Source organism: Mirounga angustirostris, unplaced genomic scaffold (assembly GCF_029215605.1).
Source record: "Mirounga angustirostris isolate CCGP_5_RB_7025 unplaced genomic scaffold, mMirAng1.0.hap1 SCAF_14, whole genome shotgun sequence".
Lineage (NCBI taxonomy): Eukaryota > Metazoa > Chordata > Mammalia > Carnivora > Phocidae > Mirounga > Mirounga angustirostris.
This window is the reverse complement of record NW_026991722.1, coordinates 88,238,166-88,264,323: the sequence shown is the minus strand read 5'-3', so window position 1 is coordinate 88,264,323 and position 26,158 is coordinate 88,238,166. Positions and strand designations below refer to the sequence as shown.

The following is a 26,158-nucleotide window of genomic DNA, read 5'->3' as shown; positions in this document are numbered from 1 at the left end:
GGCACACACAAGTTTGGCAGATAATTGAGATGCCTTTGACCTAACGTGGGAAATGTCAGGACTAGGTGGATGGTGGGAGCAGAGGTGGAGGGGCATTTCCCAGTGCCTGAAGTAACTGCCACTCCTGTAGAACAGGCATGTTGTTCCATGGTTGACCTGCTGCATGCCTAGATAGGTGCAGTGGACACCTTTTATTTGGCCTATCCTCATCTGATGCCTCTTGTGATAACTGCATCACTTTTTCTGGGGGAGGTATCCCTCCTCCCACTCATCCTGGCCCCACCCCCTTTCTAGAGGGGCTCAGTATAGCCGGGTTTGGCCAATCTTGCTGTGATTGGCTCAAGTAGGGACTTCTGACCTAAATAATTGCAATGAAAGTCAGCCCTGAGACTGGCTGGAATTATTGGCAAACAGCTCCTGTTTTCCTGGTCAGATATGAGCTAGGTGCTGCCTGGGACACTGGAGAGCTTGCATGAGAAGTCATCGAAGAGAGAAAGGGAGCTGAAAGATTCAAGATTTGGGTCATTGAGCACCTGGATCCAGCTATGCCTGAAGTGAGCTACCACCCCAAGACTTTTCAGTTTGTTTCTTTTCTTACTCCAGGTTGAATTATTATTATTACTGTCACTAGTATCTGGAAAAGGTCAAATTAATAAATTCAACCATTTACAAACTCCGAGAGACCCTTGGAGATTTTTTTTTTCTTGTAGGGAAAAACATTCGCTGCTGTTGTTTTTCTGCCAACTTTAGGGTTTTCAGAGAGGTTTGGGGCAGAGAATGGAAAGGGAAGATGTGGGAAGTAACAGTCCTTACAGCCCCAAGGTTGAGTGAACCCCTCCCAGCTAATTATACCACAGAGTTTGGGAGCAGAGCCCCTTTCATTAAGCTTTTAGGAGTCTTGGAAGGAAAGGGCCAGAATTATACCAGTGAAGCCTGGAAAGTGTGGTGCTGCCAGGCGTGCTCAAGGAGGGACGTGCATCATCTGAGAGTTCCCCTCAACCCTGTGAGGTATTATTGCCACTTTCTCATTTGCTGATTTAGAAATCAAGGCTTTCTGCTTCAGTCAAGTGACCTATTAAAGGTTTCCCAGTTTGCAAGAGGTGGAGGCCAGACTTGAACTGAGATTTCCCTTCCCTAGAGCCTTTGGTTTTAACCAGTACACAAAACTACTTAGGTCTTGTCACCTGATAACCATTCAGTACTAGGAGCTGTGCTGACACCATCCTGATTGTTTGAGTCCTCCCAACATACCTTAGTTATCGGCCTTCCTGATTAAGGAGAAACAGGCCCCTAGAGACCTGACCTTAATCACGCAAAGGTTAGAGGAGATGTGGGACTCGACCTCAGGTTCTCCACTGAGTCTGGCTGTCCCAGGGACATGGGCATTCACTGTGCCACTTACTCTCGCGCACGTGCTTGCATACTTCCATGACGGGGATCTCATCACCTTAGTAGCGTTCTTCCCCGGCACTTCTTGGGGGTAATTCCCTCCCGGCTCAGACCCTCGCCGCAAGGCCGGCGTGACCTGTGAAGTATATGGGGCAATGTAGAGCAGTTGCCCAGGGGCCTGCCCGGGTGTCGTCTGCAGGGCGGCAGGCGGCAGGCGGCAGGCGGCGGCGCCAAGTCCAGAACGGCGAGCGCTCCAGCCAGGCCGGACGGGTGCGGAGGGGGTGGCCGCGACGCCGGGAACAGCGGCCGGCTCCGGAGGGCGCGAGGCGGGGCGCACGGGGAAGGGGCGCGGCGAGTGCGCGCTTGCGCGGTTGGGGGGACCCGCGGAGGCGCGCGGGGAGCTGGTGCGGCGAGTGCGCGCGTGCGCGGTTGTGGGGGGGTGGTGTGGGTTGCCGCGGCGGCGCGCGGTACGGCGGGAACATGGCGCGCGGGTCCGGCGCGCGCGCCTAGCTGGCGGGACCGTTAGCTCGAGGCGGACGCGGCCCGGGCCCCGCGGGGATGGAGCAGTCGCCGCCGCCGGCGCCCGAGCCAGCACCGGGGCCGACCCCGGCACGGAGCCGTAGGCGGCGGGAGCCCGAGTCGCCGCCGGCGCCAGCGCCGGTGAGTGCGTGAGGGGCGCGGGCCGGGAGACTTTCTTTGTGAAACTCCGTCGGTGCGAGCCGGGCCGGGCCTTGGAAGCTGACGAGCGGCCGCGAGGCGGAACCCGCCCCACCGTCCGGGTTCGAGCTGTCCTGCCTCGCGCCGCTCTGCGGCGGGATTCGGTCTGCCGCCAGCCCGGCTGGTTTCGGATAGAGTATGTGTGCGCGCGCGCGGGGGGGGTTGGGGGGGTATACAGTCGGCGCCTAATGAGCACCACGTCTCCACTGTTGCCTTCGCCTTAGCGGGGCGGCGGCTGCCCCGGCCCAGGGCCCACGGGAGAGGTAGACGGCAGCCGCTTGGAGGCAGGTGTCGGTGCTGCCCTGAGAGACTCAGGTGCAGACAGCCCCAGGTGGAATCACAGGGAGTAAGCTGTCGGTCCCTGGAAGGAACCAAGTCTGGCGGTGTCTCAGCACAGAGTGATTTGGGGATGCTTGACATCCACCCCAGCTTCGTAGTGTCTTTGGGGTATCGGTCAGGGTGAAGGATGCTGAGCAAAATGGACTTTGGAGGTGTGGCTCTCAGCGGATGAGATGGGATGGCCCTGAGGATTTGGCTCCCCAGACTGCCCAGGCATAGGAATAATCTGTAGCTTGATAAAAATGCTGGCGTCACAACTCTTCCCAGGCCACAGACTCAAACTCTCCAAGGCAGAGGACCAGATTTTGAATTTTTAACAAACTCTCAAGTTGTTATGATCAGGCAGATTCGACAGGCACTATTTTAGAGTAAGCTTCCAGCGATCAGGGACCTGTTCTGTTTATAGCTCACCATGGCATCCTGGTACCAGGCGCACTGCTTGGCACATGGTAGATGGTCATTCAGTATTTGTAAGAAGACTGAATAACTTAGAGAGTTTCCAAAATAGGAGCTCTTGAGACATTTTCAGGAGCTTTTGAGATTAATATCTCTGTGAGATTTACTGTAAAATGTGATTTTTTTCTCTCGTCCCAACTTCTGTGAGTGTTTATATTGCCATGTTTTCAGTATGTTCTAGGCAAAATCAGAGTATACATTGCTTAGTGTAAACCATCAACTATGTATACCCTAGCTAGGTTAAAAGTAATTATAAAACAAAACCTGAATTAAAAATGCATGCTTCTTTCTCTTCATTTGGGAACACTAGGCTTATAGGATTTTTTTCCTTCAAGGCAGGTAAATATTTACATTTTATCAAAGCAAATGCGAATTACTGTTTATTCAGAAAAGTTGGCAATTTGCTTAGACCTGAGTATTTGTAGTTTTTACGTAATATTTTGAAATTGAGATTTATGTTTAGTTCAGAGTCAGTGCTAAAATAGAATTGTTTGAAAGTTATTGATATTTCAGGGGCTGTTTTTTTCATGTTTTTTGAATTTCAAGAGTTGATTTCATTTCTGTTTTTTTTTGAGTGGAAAAATAAATATATAGAAAGACAAGACTTTAGAAGTTGAGATTGCATCTGAAGAAAAATAGAAAAATTAGATGTTTTATTCTGTGTGTCATTTTTGCAGTTTATTTGGATTTTTTTAAAATTCTTTTTTTTTAATTGAGATACCATTGACATATAACATTAGTTTCAGATCTAGGACATAATGATGTAATATTTGTATATATTGCAAAATGATCACAGCAATAAGTCTAGTTAACATCTGTCATCACATAATTAGTTTCTTTTCTTATGATGAAAACTTTTAAGATTTACTCTCTTAACAACTTTCAAATATACAATTCAGTATTATTAACTATAGTCACCGTGCAGTATATTACATTCCCCATCACTTTTTTAAGTATCTTAAAAAGAAAACAAAACAAACCCAGCTTTTTTGAGGTATAATTCACCTACTGTAAAATCAACCGTTTTGATGTACAATTTCATGGTTTATAGTGAATATTCACTATATGTCCAACATCACCATTATCTGCTCATCATATTTCAAAGAAATCCCATACACATTAACATTCCTTGTTCACTTTTCTCCCACCTGCTAGCAATAACCTACTTTCTGTCTGTACAAATTTCGCTATTCTGGACATTTCACATGATGTAATCTTACAATAAGTAGTCTGGCTTCTCACTTAGACCAATGATTTTTAAGGTTCATCCGTGTTGTAGCATGTATAAGTACTTCATTCCTTTTTCTTACTGGGTAATATTCCATTGAATGGATATACTACATTTTGTTTATCCATTGTTTAAAAAGATTTTATTTATTTATTTGAGACAGAGAGAACGAGAGAGAGAGAGCACATGAGAGGGGGGAGGGTCAGAGGGAGAAGCAGGCTCCCTGCCAAGCAGGGAGCCTGATGAGGGACTCGATCCAGGGACTCCAGGATCATGACCTGAGCTGAAAGCAGTCGCTTAACCAACTGAGCCACCCAGGCGCCCTCCAGCAGCAAATTATGAGGGTTCCAGTTTCTCTACATCCTTGCCAATACTTGTTATTGTCTTTTTTTCTTTTTTTTTTTTAACCTTAGCCATCCTAGTAGGTATAAAATGGTATCTCATTGCAATTTTGATTTACATTTCCTTGATGACTAATGATGTTGGGGATATTTTTTGGTGCTTATTGGCCATTTGTATATCTTCTTTGGAGAAATGTCTTAAAATCCTTTGTCCATTTTTTGGGTCCATTTTTTAATTGTTATTTGTCTTATATTGAGTTGTAGGAGTTATTTAAATATTCTGGATACTAAACCCTAGTCAGATATTTGATTCACAAATATTTTCTCCTGTATGTTGTCTTTCACTTTTTTGATAATGTACTTTGTTGCCAGAAAAAAAAAAATTTAATTGTGATGAAGTCCAATTTATCTGTTTTATCTTTTGTTGTTCATGCTTTTGGTGTCATAGCTAAGAATCCATTGCAAAATCCAAGGTCATGAAGATTTACCCCTATGCTCTCTTCTAAGAATTTTCTGTTTTTAGCCCTTATATTTAGGTTTTTGATCCATTTTGAGTTAATTTTTGTGTGTGGTGTCAGGTAGTGACCCAATTCATTCTTTTGCATGTAGTGATCCAGTTGTCCCAGCACTATATATTGAAAGGATTGTTTTTATCCCATTGAATGGTCTTTGCACCCTATTGAAACCCAGCTGACTATATGTTAGGTTTTACTTTTGGACTCTCAATTCTGTTCTATTGTCTATCCTTATGCCAGTACAAAACTATTTGATTTTGGTAGCTCTGTAATAGGTTTTGAAATTAAATGTATTTGTAACTTTGTTTTTTTTCAAGGCTGTTTTGGCTTTTCTCAGTCCCTTACATATGGATTTTACGATCAGTTTTTAAATTTTTGCCAAAAATTAGCTGGGATTTTTATAGAGACTGTGTTTAATCTGTCCTTTCAATGGTGTTTTGTAGTTTTCAGGTCCAAGTCTTGCACTTCTTTCAAAAATTTATTCCTAAGTATTATATTTTACGTGATGCTATTCTATATGGAACTGTTTTTGTTTTTGTTTTTTAATTTCATATTGTCATTGTTTATCACTAGTTCATTGCTAGTCTGTAGAAGAAAAATAGTTGAGTTTTGGATAAGTCTTTTAATCTCATCATTTAGTGGTAGTCTGTTCAAGTTTCTAGGTTTTGGCTCTTCTACTTACTAGTTGTAAGAGTTTTGACAATCTTCACTGTTATACATCACAGTGTTCCTGTATGTATAATGGAACGGTAATCTCCATCCCAAAGAACTGTTAAAGAAAATGTTGATAGATACTAAGAACAATGCCTTACATGTGGTGGGGATTTGATATTTGTTGTTTATCTTCTTCTGCTAAATAACTACATTTAAAAGCAGGCCAAAAAACAGAAAGCAAACAAAACACCAAACCCAAACAAACAAAATAAAAAAAACCCTGCAAACAAACCCCAAAGCATAGACAAACCCACCCTCCCCCAAACCCAAAACCCACAAAGAAAAGCCACAAGCAAAAACCTCAAACCTCTTCCTGTCTCTCTTACTTTTCTGTGATCTAAGACATCCCTGTGAGTGCTTGAAGAATAGTGAAAGAGTCTCTCACACCACACAGTTGTATTGTGAAGGCCTGCTAAATCTAGGCTACTACATAGGTATTCAACAGTGCATTTGTAAGTATTATTAAAAGTAATAAAAGTGTGGGGTGCCTGGATGGCTCAGTCAGTTAAGTGTCTGACTCTTAATTTTGGCTCTGGTCATGATCTCAGGGTCCTGAGATGGAGCCCCATGTCAGGATCCACACTCAGTATGGAGTCTGCTTGAGATTCTCTCTCTCCCTCTGTTGCCTCCTCCTCCTCTCTTTCTCTCTCTCATCTCTAAGAGAGGATATTTCAGTCTGAAAAACATTTATTATTTTAGTGGGATTTTTTTTTTTTTTTAATTAAGTAAGCTCTGTGCCCTGTGTGGGGCTTGAACTCATGGACCTGAGATCAAGAGTCACATGCTCTACTGACTGAGCCAGCCAGGTGCCCCTGACATGCATTATTTTAAATGATTAATAGTGTAAAAGTTACCTGTAGCAATCTGAAATGTGATTTGTTGAAATTCTAGTTGAGAAATAATTGATGATTTATAATGAGGATGTGGTACTATTTTGTGGATAAAGAACAGGATTGCTAAGAAATAGTAGGTGGTCCAAGTAACACAGAAAACCTGACTTTGTTGTCATTTTGCAAGAGTAAAAAAATAGGTTAGCTCTGACTGTTAAATAAGAGAAGGCATATTATTGTATGTGGCTTCCCATTCCATGATTATCCATTTGGCATTTCCATGCCATCATTGGCTAAGTTTGCCATAGTGGAAGTTCAAAAACTGCCATGCTAATGGTTCAACTTACTATAGACTTGGGTCAGCAATTGGTAGGAAAAATTTATTATTAATATTCATTGTACTTGTAGAATTGCATAAAGAATATCACTTTGATGAAGATGAAAATTACTAAGATTATTGTTCTCTAGCGTTAGTCATCATAAAAGGAAAAATCAAATTAACCTTGATAGTTATATTTTGCCAAATCATGCATATAGAAAGTCATTAGTGCTCATTTTTAGATTAGACACAAGAAAAAATAGTTTTTGAAAGATGAGGAGGAGAAAGTAATGATAGAATAGACTAAAAGAAAAATATGTATTGGAAAGTAATCGGCCAAATAAGTAGAAAGTGGAAATGAGAGGGGAGAAGAGGGTAATGGTTAGATTTAAAGGGCAAACATTCTAAAAAATATTGTTGGGATCTCTATGTAACTGGTCATTTTTCTTTCTTTTGAACTCCAGCATCAAGTAAAGTTGGAGTGGATTCAGTTCTTTGGGGTTGAGGTTTTTGTTTTGTTTTGTTTTTTGTTATTTTGTTTTAGCAGTTGGACTGAGCAGTTTAAGGAATGTAATTTTAAAATAAGAGTAAGTCTAATTTTGATATTCCATGTTCATGGACCAGAAGCCTTAACAGTATTTTTTTTTTTTAAGATTTTATTTATTTATTTGAAAGAGAGAATGAGAGACAGAAAACATGAGGGGGAGGAGGGTCAGAGGGAGAAGCAGACTCCCCGCTGAGCAGGGAGCCTGATGTGGGACTCGATCCTGGGACTCCAGGATCATGACCTGAGCCGAAGGCAGTCGCTTAACCGACTGAGCCACCCAGGCGCCCGACTTAACAGTATTAAAATGGAAATATTTCCCCAAGTGATGTGCAGATTAAGTGCATTCCCTATAAAAATCCCATCTGCCTTTTTTGCAGAAATCTACAAGGTGATCCTAAAATCCATGTGGAAGTATAGGGTACTCAGAATAGCCAAGACAATCTTGACAAAGAAGAACAAACTTAAAGGACTCACACTTCCCAATTAAAAAAAAAAATTATTTATTTGAGAGAGAGAGAGTGCACGTGCATGCGAGCTGGGGAGAGGGGCAAAGAGAAAGGGAGAGTCTTATGTAGATTCTATGCTGAGTGCAGAGCCCAATGCGGGGCTTGATTCCATAACCCTGAGAACACGACCTGAACTGAAACCAAGAGTCGGCTGCCCAACCAACTGTGCCACCTAGGTACCCACAGTTCCCAATTTTAAAATCTATAAAACTACAGTAATCAAGTCGGTGTGGTACTGGCATAAGAATAACATAGATCAATGGAACTGAGAGTCCAGAAATAAAACCTCACATTTATGTTGATTCTCAACAATGGTGTGAAGACCACTCAGTGGGGGAAAGAATGGTCTTTTCAACAAATGGTGCTGGAAAGGGCGCCTGGGTCACTCATGGTTAAGTGTCTGCCTTTGGCTCAGGTCATGATCTCAGGGTCCTAGGATCGAGCCCCACATTGGGCTCCCTGCTTGGCGGGGAACCTGCTTCTCTCTCTCCCTCTGCTGTTCCCCCTGCTTGTGCTCTCTTGCTCTCTCTGTCAAATAAATAAAATCTTAAAAAAACCAAAAAAACCCAACAAAAACAAAAACAAAGGAAAAAACAAATGGTGCTGGACAACTAGATTTCCGCATGCAAAAGAATGAATTTGAACCCCTACCTCACACCATACACAAAAATGAACGCAAAATGCATCAAAGACCCAAACATAAGAGCAAGAGCAATAAAACACTTTTTAGAAAACACAGGAGTAAATCTTTGTGACTTTGGGTTAGACAGTGATTTTTATTTTATTTCTTTATTTAAAGATTTTATTTGTTTGAGAGAGAGTGAGTGAGAGAGAGAAGGAGCAGGGAGAGGGGCAGAAACAGACTCCCCACTGAGCAGGGAGCTTGACATGGGGCTTGATCCCAGGACCCTGAAATCATGACCTGAGCTGAAGGCAGACCCTTAACCAACTAAGCCACCCAAGCAGCCCTATTTTATTTTTTTTTAAGTAATTTCTATGCCCAACATGGGACTTGAGGTCATGACCCAGAAATCAAGAGTTGCATGTTCTACCTAATGAGCCAGGCAGGTGCCCCATAGGTAGTGAATTCTTAAATATAATACCAAAAACACAAGTAACAAAAGAAAATAGATAAATTGGACTTAATTAAAATTAAACACTTAGTGTGTCAAAGGACAGCATCAAGAAAGTGAAAAGAGGTCTTCCAAAGGAGGCCTGCATGTTGCCACTAGAACCACTGCCATGTTTTTAGTGATCGCTGAGAATTCCAGCATATTTTGTGAGTACTCAACACCAGTATTGATGGGCGGTGGAAAATAGCCTTTGCCATCACTGCAATTAAGGGTGTGGGGCAAAGATATGTGGTATTGAGGAAAGCAGACATTGACCTCACCAAGGGGTCTGGAGAGCTCCTTGAGGGTGAGGTGGAATGTGTGATCACCATTATGCAGAATCCACACCAGTATAAGATCCCAGACTGGTTCTGGAACATAGAAAATGATGTGAAGGATAGAAAATACAGCTAGGTCCTGGCCAATGGTCTGGACAACAAACTTCATGAAGACTTAGGATGAAGAAGATTTGAGCCCACAGAGGACTGTGTCACTTCTGGGGACTTTGTGTCCCAGGCCAGCACACCAAGACCATAGGCCAATATGGCTGCACTGTGACTATGTCCAAGAAGAAATAAATCTGTAGGCCTTATCTGTTAATAAATAGTTTATACACGTATGGCTTCCTTGTTTTAAAAAAAAAATGAAGAAATCCCACATAATGGAAGAATATATTTGAAAATCATGATCTGACAATGGAGTTGTGTCAAGAATATATAAAGAACTCTATCCTCAATGGGGAAAAGCTGAGAGCCTTTCCCTTAAGATCAGGAACACGTCAAGGATGCCCACTCTTGCCACTGTTGTTCAACATAGTATTAGAAGTCCTAGCAACAGCAATCAGACAACAAAAAGAAATAAAAGGTATTCAAATTGGCAAAGAAGAAGTCAAACTCTCTCTTTTCTCAGACTACATGATACTTTATGTGGAAAACCCAAAAGACTCCACCCCCAAATTACTAGAACTCATACAGCAATTCAGTAATGTGGCAGGATACAAAATCAATGCACAGAAATCAGTTGCTTTCTTATACACTAACAACGCAACTGTAGAAAGAGAAATTAGAGAAACGATTCCATTTACAATAGCACCAAAAACCATAAGATACCTCGGAATAAACCTAACCAAAGAGGTAAAGGATCTATACTCTACGAACTACAAAACACTCATGAAAGAAATTGAAGAAGACACAAAAAGATGGAAAAATATTCCATGCTCATGGATCGGAAGAATAAACATTGTTAAAATGTCTATGCTACCCATAGCAATCTATACCTTCAATGCCATCCCAATCAAAATTCCAGTGACATTTTTCAAAGTGCTGGAATGAACAATCCTAAAATTTGTATGGAATCAGAAAAGACCCCGAATTGCCAAGGAAATGTTGAAAAAGAAAAACAAAGCTAGGGGCATCACGTTGCCTGATTTCAAGCTATATTACAAAGCTGTGATCACCAAGACAGCATGGTACTGGCACAAAAACAGACATATAGACCAGTGGAACAGAATAGAGAACCCAGATATGGACCCTCAACTCTATGGTCAAATAATCTTTGACAAAGCAGGCAAAAACATGTAATGGAAAAAAGACAGTCTCTTCAATAAATGGTGCTGGGAAAATTGGACAGCCACATGCAGAAGAATGAAATTCGACCATTCTCTAACACCATACACAAAGATAAACTCAAAATGGATGAAAGACCTCAGTGTGAGACAGGAATCCATCAAAATCCTAGAGGAGAACATAGGCAGTAACCTCTTTGACATTCCCCACAGCAACTTCTTTCAAGATACATCTCCAGAAGCTAGTGAAACAAAAGCAAAAATGAACTTTTGGGACTTCATCAAGATAAAAAGCTTCTGCACAGCAAAGGAGACAGTCAACAAAACAAAGAGTCAACCCACAGAATGGGAGAAGATATTTGCAAATGACACTACAGATAAAGGGCTGGTATCCAAGATCTATAAAGAACTTCTCAAACTCAACACCTAAAAAACAAATAATCGGGGCACCTGGGTGGCTCAGTCGTTAAGCGTCTGCCTTCGGTTCAGGTCATGATCCCAGGGTCCTGGGATCGAGCCCCACATCGGGCTCCCTGCTCTGCGGGAAGCCTGCTTCTCCCTCTCCCACTCCCCCTGCTTGTGTTCCTGCTCTCGCTATGTCTCTCTCTGTCAAATAAATAAATAAAATCTTTAAAAAAAACCAAAAACAAATAATCAAGTCAAAAAGTGGGCAGAAGAGATGAACAGACACTTCTCTGAAGAAGACATACAAATGGCTAACAGACACATGAAAAAATGTTCATCATCATTAGCCATCAGGGAAATCCAAATCAAAACCACATTGAGATACTCACACCAGTTAGAATGGCAAAAATGGACAGGGCAAGAAGCAACAAATGTTGGAGAGGTTGTGGAGAAAGGGGAACCCTCTTACACTGTTGGTGAATGCAAATTGGTACAGCCACTTTGGAAAACAGTGTGGAGGTTCCTCAAAAATTTAAAAATAGAGCTACCCTATGACCCAGCAATTGCACTACTGGGTATTTACCCCAAAGACACAGATATAGTGAAAAGAAGGGCCATATGCACCCCAATGTTCATAGCAGCAATGTCTGCAATAGCCAAACTGTGGAAAGAGCCAAGATGCCCTTCAACAGATGAATGGATAAAGAAGATGTGGTCCATATATACAATGGAATATTACTCAGCCATCAGAAAGGATGAATACCCAACTTTTGCATCAACATGGATGGGACTGGAGGAGATTATGCTAAGTGAAATAAGTCAAGCAGAGAAAGTCAATTATATGGTTTCACTTATTTGTGGAACATAAGGAATAGCATGGAGGACATTAGGAGAAGGAAGGGAAAAATGGGGAGGGGGGAATTGGAGGGAGAGATGAACCATGAGAGACTATGGACTCTGAGAAACAAACAGGGTTTTGGAGGGGAGGGGGGAGGGGGGATTGGTTAGCCTGGTGATGGGTATTAAGGAGGGCACGTACTGCATGGAGCACTGGGTATTATACAAAAACAGTGGATCATGGATCACCACATCAAAAACCAATGATGTATTTATTGTATGGTGACTAACATAACATAATAAAATTAAAAAATACATATATAAAGAACTCTAACAACTCATGATTAAAGAATAACCTAATTAAAAATGGACAAAGTATTTGAATAGACATTTCTCAAAGAATATGTACAAATGACCAATAAACACATGAAAAGGTATTAGTCATCAGGAAAATGCAAATCAAAACCAAAATGAGATACCACTTGACACCTACTAGAATGGCTTAAAAGTAAAAAAGATAATAATAAGTGTTGATAAGGATGTGGAGAAATTGGAGTCCTCACAACATTGCTGGTGAGAATGTAAAATGTACAGCCATTTAGGAAAACACTTTGACATTTCTTCAGAATGTTGAACATGAAGTGGCCATATGGCACGGTAATTCTACTCCTATGTATGTATCCAAGAGAAATGAAAGCATTTATCCACACAGAAACTTGTACATGAATGTTCATGGCAGCATTATTCATAATAGCCCCAACATGGAAACAACCCATAAGTGTATCAATGAACTGTTGAGTGGATAAACAAAATGTGTATTCATATAGTGGAATATTATTCAGCCATTTGAAAGGAAAAAGTATCAACACATGATACAGTACAGATGAACTTTGAAATCAAAAGTGAAAGAAGCCAGTCACAAAAGATCACATATTGTATGATTCCATTTATGTGAAATATTCAGGATAGGCAAATCCAAAGAGACAGTAAGTGGATTAGTATTTGCCAGGGACTTGGGGAGGAGTGGGGAATGACTGTTAATGGGTATGGGGCTTCTTTTGGGAGTGATAGAAATATTAGAATTGTGGTAATGGTTATAAAACTGTGAATAAATAAAAAACCACTGAGCTGCACACTTTAAAAGGATGAATTTTATGGTATGTGAAATATATCTATAGGCATAAAAAAAAATCAAGTAGAAAATAAAAAGAAAAGGGGCACCTGGCTGGCTCAGTTGGTGGAGCATGCAACTCTTGATCTCGGGATTGTGAGTTCAGGCCCCATGTTGGGCATGGAAACTTCTTTTTTTTTTTTCTTTTTCTTTTTTTTAATTTTTATTTTTTTAAAGATTTTATTTATTTATTCATGAGAGACAGAGAAAGAGAGGCAGAGGGAGAAGCAGGCTCCCAAGGAGCAGGGAGCCCGATGTGGGACTCGATCCCAGGACCCTGGGATCATGACCTGAGCCGAAGTCAGACGCTTAACCATCTGAGCCACCCAGGTGCCCGGGCATGGAACCTTCTTAAAAAAAAAAAAATGCTTAATCTTTTAAAATGCCATTAAAGATATTTTCCTAAAAGAAAAAACAGAGGTATTCTCCTATAGTCTTTATTTAACCCCTTTCCCATTTTTGTTTTCACTGATACATGGTAAAATGAGCAGGGTTATACTTGTCATCTAAGATGATCCTGTCATCTAAAACTGTCTTACGGAGTGACAAACTAAATCCAGAGGTAATAGTTAAAATAGAATGTATATGTATAAATAATTTCAGGCATATGGAAAAATAGATCGAACTAATAATAAGTCCATATATTCTCTCATTCTTTTGATTTAAATTATTAACACTTTGCAATAATTAGATGTATTTTGAGAAATAATTGAGATTTGTAGAATCTGTCTTTACATTATCTAAAATAAAATGTTCACTAAGCATTTATGTAGAAAACACTCTGAAATTAAGAGGGATGAGAAAGTTTCTGTGACTTAAATGTCACATGATCATGTTGGGATGTATGTCTGAACTTTCTTTGAAATAATCTGGCTTGTAAATGACATTTTTAAGTGTAAGTGTAAGCATTTTTAATGCAAGCACATTGACCCTCATGTGCTTATAAGATTACTGTGCCAAGTTGTAGAACAGAGGAAACCGTCAACTCCATAAGACTTTCCTGGTGACCTGTCCTCTGAGACTAGAAACTTAGTTTCCTGATACTTTGTTAGTGTAATTTGATATTGAGGAGTATATATATATATATATATATATATATATATATATATATATATTTAATAAGGCTAAGCACTTGGGTTGGGATAGTATCTTTTATTTTGGAGTTAACTGGTTACACATCTGGGTGTGTTCTCTCAGGAATTTGCATGTTACTAAAGTGATTTTGGAATTCGGGCACCTTTATTGGACATTTGGCCTTGTGTGTAGTTTCTTATCGGTAGGAAAAATGTATTACAGCAGGTTGCACAATTTCCTGAGACAGTACTAAAAACACTGCCACAATTCCTTTTGTTCTGCGTGTAATGTTTTTGTATTGAGTGCTCTCTTGGATCCTTATGGTTTTAGCTTATGTATTAACATCATTTTTGAAAGTTGTTCTGTCAAATAATGCTCTTGTTAAATTCAAGAGCTTCCTAATCTCCACAAAGATTTATGAAAACCATTTATAAAAATTGTTCAGGAAATTGGCCATAAATTCCAATTATATTAAAAAAGTAGAATTTCCAGGGCTCCTGGGTGGCTCAGTCAGTTAAGCATCTGCTTTTGGCTCAGGTCATGATCCCAGGGTCCTGGGATCGAGTCCTGCCTCGGGCTCCCTGCTTAGCAGGGTATCTGCCTCTCCCTTTCCCTCTGCCCCTCACTGCTCATGCACTCTCTCTCTCAAATAAATAAATAAATAAATAATCTTTAAAAAAAAAATTTCCATTAGGTGTATTTGGAAGAACCTTGTAAATTGTAGAGTAGTTGTATGGAGGCAGTGCTCCTTCCATAGTATAAGGGTCTATTGGTTTCAGATTATTATAGCTAATGTATTGTGCTTACTAGGTGTCAGACACTGTTCTAAGTCCTTTTTGTATATTAACTAATTTAGTACTCATAACTACCTCATGAATAACTGATGTTATTCCCATTTTACACATGAGGAAACTGAGGTACAGTGAGGTTATTAAGTAATTTGCTCAAGATCACATGGCTAGGAAGTTGAGTTATCCTGGACTGTGAGTTAGCATTCTTGCTCTAGAGTCTATGTTCTTAAACATTGTACTAGTCGGGTCTTTGATTTGAATGATCATTAAGCAAATAGTGATCAATTATAACTGTCTTTTGCTACTGAATGTTAGATTTATTGCAAGACAGTAATATAGGCAATTCTCTTGAATATCTTGTTAAAACCTAGTTTTTACTGTGAGGTTTAAGGTTATGTTGGCACAGTATTCTGGAATTTAAGTCTATAATGATAGAACAAAGGGATGAGTATTTGATACTATGTTTATTCTTAAATTTTATTATCTAGTAACTTTTTATCAGTCAAAAGTTAAAATTAACTACAAGGTAAATGGCTTAATTTTTTAAGTATTTGAGGTTACAAAACTGTTATTAAACTAATAATGTAGTGGGGCACCTGGGTGGCTCAGATGGTTAAGCGGCTGCCTTCAGCTCAGGTCATGATCTCAGGGTCCTGGGATCGAGTCCTGCATCAGTCTCCCTGCTTGGTGGGAAGCCTGCTTCTCCCTCTTCCACTCCCCCTGCTTTTGTTCCTTCTCTCGCTGTGTCTCTGTCAAATAAATAAATAAAATCTTTAAAAAAATAAATAAACTAATGATGTAGTAGCTGCCATAAATGTTCCTTGACTGAAGCATGGGAATTAAACCAGATAATGAAAAAAAGTAATAAGTGAAATGAGCCTATATAAAAACAATGATTTTTAGAATAGTAAAGGAATGATTCTAATTTCGTATATATCTCTGAAATAAGAACTGTAAAATAAAATCACAGCTTGTTTTTTTGTTTGTTTTTTGTTTTTTTTTGGTTTAGTTTCTTTTTTTTTTTTTTAAGATTTTATTTATTTTGACAGAGAGAGAGAGTGTACAAGCAGGCAGAGCAGCAGGCAGAGCTCCCCGCTGAGCAGGGAGCCTGATGCAGGGCTCGATCCCAGGACCCTGGGATCATGACCTGAGCTGAAGGCAGCTGTTTAACCAACTGAGCCACCCAGGCGCCCTCTTTTTTTTTTTTTTTTTATTATGGTCAGTTAGCCACTGTATAGTACATCATTAGTTTTTGATGTAGTGTTCAGTGATTCATTAGTTACGTATAACACCCAGTGCACATCACAACACATGCCTTCCTTAATACCCATCACCGTGTTACGCCCCCACCTCCCTCCCTTCTGAGACCTTCAGTTCATTTCCTGGGGTTCATAGTCTCTCATGGTTCATCTACCTCTCTGATTTCTCCCCCTTCAGATTTCCCTCTCCTCCCCTGTGGTCCTCTGCACTATTCCTTATGTTCTACATATGAGTGAATGAGTGAAATATGAGTAAGATAATTGTCTTCCTCTGCTTGATTTACTTAGCATAATCTCCTCCAGTTCCATCCATGTCGATGCAAATGGTGGGTATTCATCCTTTCTGATGGCTGAGTAATATTCCATTTTATATATGGACCATGTCTTCTTTATCCATTCATCTGTTGAAGGACATCTCTGCTCCTTCCACAGTTTGGCTATTGTGGACATTGCTGCTATGAACATTGGGGTGCATGTGCCCCTTATTTTCATTACTACCCAGCAATTGCGCTACTAGGCATTTATCCCAAAGATACAGATGTGTTGTTTGTTTTTTATTAGGTTGTCTCCATTTATTGTTGGTAAGTAAAGTCCTCATGAGTTACTATAGTGCCATTTTCCCCAGAAGTGTGCTGAGGGAGGGGACCCTAGAGTGCCCCAGAGATAGTTTATAGCAACAGTGCTTTGACCAAGAGCTGCTGGACACATTCCCTGGGGAAAAGGCAATTGCCCCTATTTCCTGGGGAAAAAAACTCCTCCTCTCTCATGGCCATCTCACTGGGGTGAGGGGCCATCAGTCCTGGGGGGGAAATAAGTCGGAGAGAACAGACAATAGTCAAGCGTGAGAAGACAGACTGGTGATGACCACATGCAGGAATGGGCCCATGCTCCCCCAGCCCTGGGGTGGTGTGGGAAAATCTAAATGAGGGGTCAGACTATACAGTGTGTTAAGCAGCCAGGAGAAAATCACTGCTTGTATCTTCCTTTTTTACTGTTGAGGAGGAATCAGTCTTTATAGTGCAAATTAAAAGTTGCTAAATAAAGACAAAGCATATTAATAATGTAAATCATTTGTTGATTCAGAATTTTAGCCTGAGGCTAGGTTTGTGAAACAAACAATTTCCTGAAATAAGTTTTTTTGTTGTTAAAAAATAGATTCTAGAAATTCTTCATTGGAGTATTCCTCACTTGAATTTCCTGTGAGGCTAAAATGTAGGTATTTACTTTAAATAAATAATAATTTTGAGCTTACTCTTCTTTTTTTTTTTTTTTTAAAGATTTTTATTTATTTATTTGATAGAGACAGCCAGAGAGGGAACACAAGCAGGGGGAGTGGGAGAGGGAGAAGCAGGCTTCCCGCTGAGCAGGGAGCCCGACACGGGCTCCATCCCAGGTCCCTGGGATCATGACCTGAGCCGAAGGCAGATGCTTAACGACTGAGCCACCCAGGCGCCCCTGAGCTTACTCTTCTTGAAATAGAGTTGAAATAGTTGAATGTCTGGAGACATTTTGCACTGCTATGTTTTAAGTCATGTCTATTTGTGAACTCAAAGCTACTTGGAGAAGATTTTTAAATAAAAAGACTTCTTTTTATCCTTTATGAGGTAGGTAAACAGGGTAGCGGGTATATAGCATATGATTACTCTTCTACTCTGGAGTACATATTTATTTCTTGTTGAAGTTGGAAGAGCTGAAATTAATTCATGTGTTTACTAGTTAAAATTTTTTCAAATGTGCTTGTTTTCCTACCATTGTCACAGCATTTTGATTGATTTTACAGAGGGAGTTGTGAAGTTTGTATTGATTTGGCTAAAATTTTTTTTAAAAATTTGAGAGAGAGCTTGAGTGCGTGAGCAGGGGGAGGGGCAGAGGGAGAGGAAGACAAGCAGACTCCCACTGAGTGAGGAGCCCAACACAGGGCTCAATTCCAGGACCCACAGATCACTACCTGAGCCGAAACCAAGAGTAGGACACCCAACCTACTAAGCCTCCCAGGTGCCCCAAATTTTGTTTCTTGTGTAGTATTTTATTACTTTTTGTACATAGTGACTTTAGATGCAGCAGGATTTTAACATTCGCTTTTCCTAATCCTGAATCCTCAGTCATGACACTAAATTATGTATAACAGTACGGCAAGAAAGTAAAAAAAATATATATTTATTATTATTATTTTTAAAGATTTTACTTATTTATTTGACACAGAGAGAGAGACAGAGAGCACAGTAGGGGGAGCGGCAGGCAGAGGGAGAGGGAGAAGCAGGCTCACTGAGCAGGGAGCCCAGTGCAGGACTCAATCCCACGACCCTGGGATCATGACCTGAGCCGAAGGCAGACGCTTAACGACTGAGCCACCCAGGCACCGTGAAAGTAAAAAATATTTTATTCAATTTACATTTGTACAAGGTTTGTATGTAGGACATGTATTTAGTTTTTAAAAATTTTACTTATTTATCTGAGAGAGAGAGAGAGCACAGATGGGGAGGGGCAGAGGGACAAGCAGACTCCTTGCTCAGCAGGGAGCCTGATGTGGGGCTCGATCCTAGCACCCCTGAGATCATGACCTGAGCTGAAGAGGGATGCTTAACTGACTGAGCCACCTAGGTGCCTGACATGTATTTAGTTTTAAAGATCAGGGACTCTTTATTTTATATTCTCACCCCAGGATATTTTTGAGCTTCAGTCTATAGAAATAATAATTTATACATATCTATCATGAATTAACTTACTTTTGATTTCTGAGTGTGACAATAGTGAAGGTAGTGGTTTTATTTTGCAGTGTGTAAGATTATTCCATTGCTTAATTTTCTGCCCATTTTATCCTTCATTGCTTGGGGTACCAGGAGTTTGTTGCCAGGTTGGATGTTCTCAGCAGAGAGTCTTGAAAAATACTCCACGTATGAGAAAATGATATTCTATCTAGCTACAAATCCAGATATGAACTTTAAAAAAGCATATAAGCAAGTTGTGTTCAAGCAGTGTTGTACTTCAAAGGTTGCCTTAACTTTAGAGAAAGTTGTGTATCATGGCATTTAGCATATGTAGTGGTCAAAAGCATAGGATCTGTACCTTATCTTCCCATCTATAAAGTGAGAATATTACCATTGCTTACTTCACAGGGCTTTTGTAAGATTAAATGAATTAATACATATATGCTATTTAAAACAGTTCCAGACATATAGTAAATGCTAAATCAATGTTAGGTGTGGTTTTTGTTATTGTTGTTATTACTATCTGATAGTTACTGATAATTACTATCGTTATTTTTACTCCTCAGGGTAGCAGGAGATCATTAAGTGGAGGATGCAGATTGACTTTTTTTTTTTTAAAGATTTTATTTATTTGAGAGAGAGCAAAGGTGAGAGAGATCAGAGAGGCAGAGGGAGAAGCCGACTTGCCGCTGAGCAGGGAGCCCGATGCGGGGCTCGATCCCAGGACCCCAGGATCACGACCTGAGCCGAAGGCAGACGCTAACGACTGAGCCACCCAGGCACTCCAGATTAATATTGATTTTGATGCCCTGCACAAAGTTGTACATTATTTTAAACAGTTTATGTGACCTTAGAACAGGAAGTATTTTGCCAGTTATCTTTTAGCTCCACATCTATCTTGTTTCTTCTGCTTTGTGATCCCGGGGGCTGGAACTCTGCAAGCCACCTGTCTGCCTGCTGCTCCCAGTGGCTGGCAGATTGGGGGCAGTAAAGGGCTGGAGGGACCGGGAGGGATTTTGCTCTTTCTTCTTGGCTTCCTGTGGCCTTCCTCTCTGCTGTTCCTGTGAGTACCACCCTAACAACCCTTCTTCATCCTGACAGCAGTAGTACCTTTCTGCAGTAGTTGCTGGATTCTTTTTGCAGTTTTTCTAACAATTGAGGACTGGTTTCATCAAGCTTTCTTCAGAGACCACTAATTCCAGCCAGCTAATGCCCCTCCTTAGGGGTCCCAGGCCCATGGCTTCTTTCCTCGGAAGTCAGAGACACCAGCACCAGCTGAGCAGTGCCTTCTCCCAGAAGTCTGACTTTAAGTGCCGTGGACCCCTCTTCTAAGCTTTTGTTAGTCAAGCCCTGGGCGTGATAGGTGCTTTCAGCAGTTACTATCTCTGTGATTCCTTAGAGTTCTCTTTTTTGCCCCTTCAGCCATTTACCTAGAAACTTCATATTCCTTAACAACTCTTATATTAAGTTCTCTGTCCAGATAACAGGTATGATTCCTGTCTTCTGACTGATCCTGACTGATCCAGATAGAGATGATAAGGACTAGTAGCCAACGTGGGTTTGCTTAGGAACTTGTCATTACCTTTTTTTTTTTTAAGTTTTTATTTATTTGAGAGAGAGAGCATGAGCGAGGGGTCGGGGGTTGTGGGAGGAGCAGAGGGAGAGGCAGAAGGAGACTCCCTCCTGCGCAGGGAGCCCGACGATGCTGGGCTGGATCCCAGGATTCTGAGATCATGACCTGAGCCGAAGGCAGATGCTTAACGACTGAGCCACCCAGGCGCCCCATATCTTGATATTCTTAAACAATTTTATGAAGTATCCCATGATAATTTTATGGACATGAATTTTATAGATTTAAAGTAATAAACTTGTTGAATTAGAGAATGATAGAGGTGATAAAAACCTGCAGGAAGTTTGTACCAAGACACAGGGCTCCATTTTTTAAATCTCGTCTCTTGCAATAATTGTTTCTTGGATGAAGGCATGAGAGTTTCACAAATATGTGAGATGGGTAGATACCACACTGAAACTCTTAGGATTCAAAGAGGTAGTGATATACCAGACAATAAGATGAGACCATGAAGGTATATATTCTGTAATTTTGAGGGCAGGGACCATGTCTACTTTCTTTTCTTTTTTTATGTCCAGTGCTTAGCATGGAGTATGTGTTCAATAAGTGAATATGTTGATAAATCAAGGCAAAATTAATTATAGGTGAGGTTTTCCATTTAGGTTCAAAAACATGAAAAAACCTTATTTATCAAGCATTTATGGGAAGAAGCTTTGGGTTGTCTATAAGGTCAACATGAACTATCTTCAATCGCTAAGAAGCTAATGAATGCAGTCTTAGTATTCATTAGGAAAATGGTGTTATAGTCTTAGAGAGCTGCTGTTGGTTTTCCTTTGGTCTGAGTTTGAGAATATCATCATTTCCCACTCCTCACCTAAAGATTTACTGGTCCACTGGGGATGGTTGAAGTGACAAATTTGTGATAACTTATTTTCTTAAAGTTTCAGCACACAACCATCTTAAACCACACATGCTATAGAAGCATATAGAAGATGTGGCAGTTGTGTATAATATATGAAGGCAGAACACTTAATATGTTTTAGGGCAGAAAACTCAGACCAAGTAAAAGTTCTCAGGAGGCAGATTTAGGCTAATGAAAGTATAACCGAACCAATATGAGTTTGCTCATTGGTAAGTCACAGAAATTATACCAGGTGAGTTGTCACACAAAGAAAGTTTACTTGCAGCAAATAAGGGGGTCACGGGGAATAGCTTCCAAAGCCATGACTCCCAGAATGAGAAAGAGAGGAAGAGAAAGACTGAATGGGTACCTTTTGTTTAGGATTAGGATGAACATTAAATAGGGAAGCCTTGTCATCCTGTATAGAGACAGGATAAGGTCACACATGTGCCATAAGTAAACATGACTATACATACATTGTATGTTATGTAAATGAGGCTTGTGATCCTCCTTGGACAGGGATTTTAGTATTATGATGAGGTAAGGTTAATTGCCATTCATTCCAGGAGTCACTCCACAGTCCATCTGGGCACAGGTGAATGTCAGGGGTTTAGCTCAACCAGTCTTGTGGTCTGGGCTGGTGGGAGGTCTTGTCAGGGCAGTTGCTGTCACCTGAGAGGTGGTTTTGGGTTTTGTTTGCCAGAGTTAAGAGGTAAGCCAGAAAGAAGAGCTTAAGGAAAAATGTAACACCAAGGTTAGTGAGTACAAGCAGGTGGGCAGTAAAGGTCAGGTCTTGGTATCTAGCTGGTGACAAAAGAAAAAACCTCTCTGGACAGCAAACAATAGGAAGTTGTATTTTCTGATGAGTGCTTGGAATGTAGGGTCTTCTGTGGTGTACCCTGAGGGTATATTTATATTTATTTATTTATATATTTATATGTATATTATACACTAGGGATCAAATGAGCAAATGGTAAAGATGCAGTCAGTATTTTTGCAATATTGAGATGCTTAACGTGGTGTCTCATCTAAATTGGAGGACCATTATGATCCCAGGGTCCTGGGATCCAGCCCCACACTGGGCTCCTGCTCTGCGGGAAGCCTGCTTCTCCCTCTCCCACACCCCCTGCTTGTGTTCCCTCTCTCGCTGTGTCTCTCTCTGTCAAATAAATAAATAAAATCTTTAAAAAAATAAATAAATTGGAGGACCATTCTGCTGGCTGACAGCGTTTTCCAAAGAAATATTTGTTTCAGTACTGGAACAAACGATAATCTCAATGTTTTGCAATTAAATCACAGCTAAGAAGATTTTGATCTGAAAAATTTTTAAGCGGACATCCACATAAACTATAGAAAAAAATCTCACAAATGATTCTATAAACTTTTAGTTCTGTGTAACATAAATTGCCATTGAATTTTCCAGGTCAGATTACTATGAAATATTCCTTTAAGTAACTAAATAAATCTAGATTATTAAGGTTTTTTGCATTTTGAAAGATGTCTGGCAAAAACAATAGAGGAGTTGATATCAAGACATTTCTGGTAACAATTGGATAACAGACTTGATTCTCTGTAGCCAGGACACTTCTACCAGATCACTGCTTCCTACTATTTTGTGGACTCCCAAGTGGAAGAGGACTTCAACTACCTCCATTTTGACCTCAGACTTTCTAATTGATAAGTTCTTCTTTCCAGCTTATCTCTTAACTCAGGAAAAAGACCCTGAGGGCAAAGCATCCCTGAGGGGAAAGGAAACTATCCCTGAGCCAGCAAGACCCTGCCTGATTGACTCCATGACAATGATTGACTTGACCTTCACTGCCTCCCTGCACAGACCCACCAAACTTTGTTCCACATTTTCCTTATATAAACCTGGAAGTATTTTTGGCACTTTGGAGACAGTCTTTGAGATGCTAGTCTCCTGTTTTGCTGGTGTTGTCCTCACTGAAATAAATTCTTTTCTTGTTTCACCACCGCTCGTCACTCTGCCTTTGGATTTTGTCAGACGCAAGTGGCCAAACCTGGTCTGTTTGGGATCCCTGAAGCCAGATGCTCCTGCACCCCCTCTATACAAGGGAGGTCCGTGGTCCGGATCACATGTATGCCAAGAATTACCTGTAGACAGAGTAAAAAAATAACTTGTTCATACATGCTTTTTTTTTTTTCAGATTTGTATAGATACTGTTAGATTCATAAAATATACATGTATTTAAAGGCAATACTGAATTCAGAGTAGCCTTTGCTATTTGTATTTTCTCAATTAGCTGTCTTAAAATGTACAGTTAGGAAATCAGAAAAAGGTTTTGATGCTTAAAAGTGAGTCCAGAGACTAGAAAGTATTGGCAGTGATTGATTTAGATCAGAGGTTGGCAAACTTTTTCTACAAAGGGCCTGATAGTAAATATTTTAGGCTTTATGGGCAGTGCAGTCTTTGTTCTAACTACTAAATTTTCCAACTGTAACACAAAAACAGCCTTAAGACAGTGTTTAAATAAATGGGTGTGGCTGTGTTCCAATAATACTTTATTTCCAAAGATAGGCAGCTGAAGTTTGCTGAGCCCTGATCTAGAGCTTGTTAAAGTGATTTCAAATTCTGAAAATTAACTGTATTTATTTATTATTTAAAGATTTTATTTGACACAGAGAGACACAGCGAGAGAGGGAACTCAAGCAGGGGGAGTGGGAGAGGGAGAAGCAGGCTTCCCGAAGAGCAGGGAGCCCGGTGTGGGGTTCGATCCCAGGACTCTGGGATCGTGACCTGAGCCAAAGGCAGATGCTTAACGACTGAGCCACCCAGGCACCCCTGAAAATTAACTTTAAAAAGATGGAGGTGAGAAGAGGGGTTGCACCTTAACCAGAACACTAGTCAGGTTGATGAGAACAAATTCAAAAGAAATGTGGATAAAATTAAATTTCCTGGGGCACCTGGGTGGCTCAGTCGTTAAGCGTCTGCCTTCGGCTCAGGTCATGTCCTGGGGTCCTGGGATCGAGCCCTGCATTGGGCTCCTTGCTCGTCGGGAAGCCTGCTTCTCCCTCTCCCACTCCCCCTGCTTGTGTTCCCTCTCTTGCTGTGTCTCTCTCTCTGTCAAATAAATAAATAAATAAAACCTTAAAAAAAAATTAAATTTCCTTACAATTTGCAACCCATTGACAAATATCTGAGACAGGTAGAGTATGACATTCCTCAAGGAATTCACAACTGCTTTAATGGTAATGCTTTGCTGGAGGCAAAAAACAACCCTAGCTTGACAATAGGCAGACCTGCAGGATCCTGTAAGCCTTCTTTAACCTATGAACATCCCTTTAGAAACTTCCTTTATGCCTACCCAACCCCACTTTAAAGTATATAATTGGGGCGCCTGGGTGGCTCGTTCGGTTGAGAGTCCAACTCTTGATCTCAGCTCAGGTTTTGATCTCAGGGTCCTGAGTTTGAGCTCCGTGTTGGGCTCTGCCCTGGGCGTGGAGCCTACTTAAAAAAATATAATCACTCCTCGCAATCACAGTGCAGCTCTTTCTGCCCACGCATCCTATCCCTGTGCCATTTTTTTTTTTTAGATTTTATTTATTTATTTGACAGTGAGGGCAGTGGCAGGCAGAGGGAGAGGGAGAAGCAGGCTCCCCACTGGGGGAGGAGCCTGATGTGGGGCTCGATTCCAGGACCCTAGGATAATGACCGGAGCCAAGACTGAGCCATTCAGGTGTGTGCGGAGCCAAGACTGAGCCATTCAGGTGTGTGCGCCACCCCCCTTTTTGCATGAAAATGTCTCAAGAATTCTTTCTTGGCTGTTCACTCCTGGCCCACATCCCATCAGGGTGATCAAGTACCTTTCCTGCCAACCATGACCCTTACATTGGTTTAAGATACGTCGCTTTGTAAGAGTACTGGTGACTGTGAAGTTTAGAGTCCTATACTTCTGTTCTTTGAGCTAGGTTTCATTCTCCTCTGACTGATGCTTAATACACGGAGAATTATATTTTCATTAATTATGCATTCTAGTTCTGGAGTGTTTATTTGTAGCACCTCTTCCTTCGAATTTTCTCATGGCAGGCTTCTTTTGATCTTACTTATTTCAATAAAAGATTGTTTCTTTTCCTTGATTCTAGTGTACTTCACTTTGGGACTGTCTGGAAAAATGTGAAAGACTTGAAATGGATTTGGAAAAACATTAGTGGGTGCCTTCAATGGAAAACTAGGTTGTCTGGAATGTGTTGTATCCTTCTGGGTTATCTGATTCTATGAAGTTTGCACCTTTCATTGTCTTTGAAGTACTTTATAGCGCTTTTCACTGCTGGAAATCCAAATTATTCTTTTTCATAGATATGCCAATGATTATTTCCAGGTGGAGGGACAATTGATTGCACTTTCTTCCTCCCCTTAAAAGGCCAGTATGTATCTATTTAGAAATTCATTTCAGCATTACTGATTGCCAGTACATGTGGGATATTTTGAATTCTCCTCTGAATTGATTGTAATATTTTACGGGGTCACTCAATTCATGAGTTAAGTAGTCTTTGATGTGTGTTCATTTCACATTTGTATGAGAGTCATGATTTTACCTTTACAAAAATGGATATTGTAACAGGAACAAGGTCGTTTAGTGGTTCTTATGCATTACTTCACCTCTCACAAAATACCTATCAAAAAAGAAGAGCATGAAAGTACCAGTAATTTCAGAGATAAGTTAAAACCTAAGGAATTTTTATTGTCATAATTGCTGAAAAATGCTCTTAAAATTTAATGGCATGACATAAATTATTTATGCTTACATGTTAAATGTTTAAGTTGCATGTATTTGTGACTTGGTTGAATTTGAAATTTTAATTAATTTTGACCTGTGTATTTTGATTATCTCTTGTTAAGAGTA

General features: G+C 40.5%; 1 protein-coding gene and 1 pseudogene across 2 annotated transcripts in view; both read left to right on the top strand.

The window, feature by feature from the left end:
* Positions 1-1,806: 1,806 nt before the first annotated feature.
* TTC28 (tetratricopeptide repeat domain 28) overlaps positions 1,807-26,158 on the top strand; it is a 629,548-nt gene continuing 605,196 nt past the window's right edge. For both annotated transcript variants that reach the window (XM_045887410.3, XM_045887409.3), the window contains exon 1: positions 1,807-2,049. In XM_045887410.3, the coding sequence (XP_045743366.1) occupies positions 1,948-2,049 (102 nt within the window). In that variant the 5' untranslated portion in view covers positions 1,807-1,947. The remainder of the gene's footprint in view (positions 2,050-26,158) is intronic.
* LOC123853206 (small ribosomal subunit protein uS13-like) lies at positions 8,582-11,859 on the top strand (annotated as a pseudogene).